The 827-nt window shown below is 44.1% G+C and overlaps 1 protein-coding gene across 1 annotated transcript in view; it reads right to left on the bottom strand.

Moving 5' to 3' along the window:
- The window catches only part of MTFMT (mitochondrial methionyl-tRNA formyltransferase), a 6,810-nt gene extending 6,714 nt beyond the window's left edge, over window positions 1-96 (bottom strand). Inside the window, exon 1 of the mRNA XM_009280493.1 lies at window positions 35-96. Coding sequence (XP_009278768.1) covers window positions 35-96 — 62 coding nt within the window. The remainder of the gene's footprint in view (window positions 1-34) is intronic.
- Window positions 97-827: the final 731 nt, after the last annotated feature.

Raw genomic sequence — 827 nt, forward strand, 5'->3', positions numbered from 1 at the left:
GCGCGGCCTCCAGCCCTGGCTTCTGTCTCCTCACAGCGTCGGTGCTGCCCGAGCGAGCGTCTCCCGTGAGGGTGGACCCGTAACCCTGGCCCTCATGACCGTAAATTGGCCGCTCTGCCGCAGTGCGAAGATAACGCGGAAAAACGTCGGGGCAGAAAGGGGTGTTGACACCGCAGCCACTGATTTTCTGCTGGCCTCGATGCAGCGTTTGAAAAGCTAATCTCTGTCTCTGCCTCTGTGGACAGCTTGTTTTAAGAGTGATTATAATTTAAAGAATGTTTTCTTGTAAACTGTGGGGTCAGAATAACCACTTAAAGAACTATCTTCTCCCATAACATAAGAATGAAAATATTTTATCATTCTATTAACATTCTTATCTCGCATGGGAAGATGTTTTTTTGTGTAGCTTTTCATTTAATGTAAATTACATACACAAATTCCCTACACATCTAAATCACAGTATATCCTACAGTCTTTGACGCTAGGAATTTCTAAAACACGGAATGTGAGAATCTGGAAACATTTCCCATATGCCAGTGTAAACATGTGAATTACTTGGATGACAGAACTTATGTCAGACGGGTACATGAGGGAAGGATCACGAAGGAAAGTGAAATTCTGTGCTGCGCTAAGCGGCACTGTGCATATTCATTCCCTTTGTCACGTCTGTTTCGCCCATCATTAGGGCTTTCTTCTCTCAGACAAAGGAAAACTAATGAGAAAGTGCTGCTATAGGTAAAAAAAAAAATGAGTTGGGCCATCCTAACTGAGGTGCTTACATTCCTGCATCTCGAGGAAAGGAGAACACGCTACCAAATACTGAGGTA

This window comes from Aptenodytes forsteri, unplaced genomic scaffold, assembly GCF_000699145.1.
Source record: "Aptenodytes forsteri isolate BGI_AS27 unplaced genomic scaffold, ASM69914v1 Scaffold83, whole genome shotgun sequence".
NCBI classification, from domain to species: domain Eukaryota; kingdom Metazoa; phylum Chordata; class Aves; order Sphenisciformes; family Spheniscidae; genus Aptenodytes; species Aptenodytes forsteri.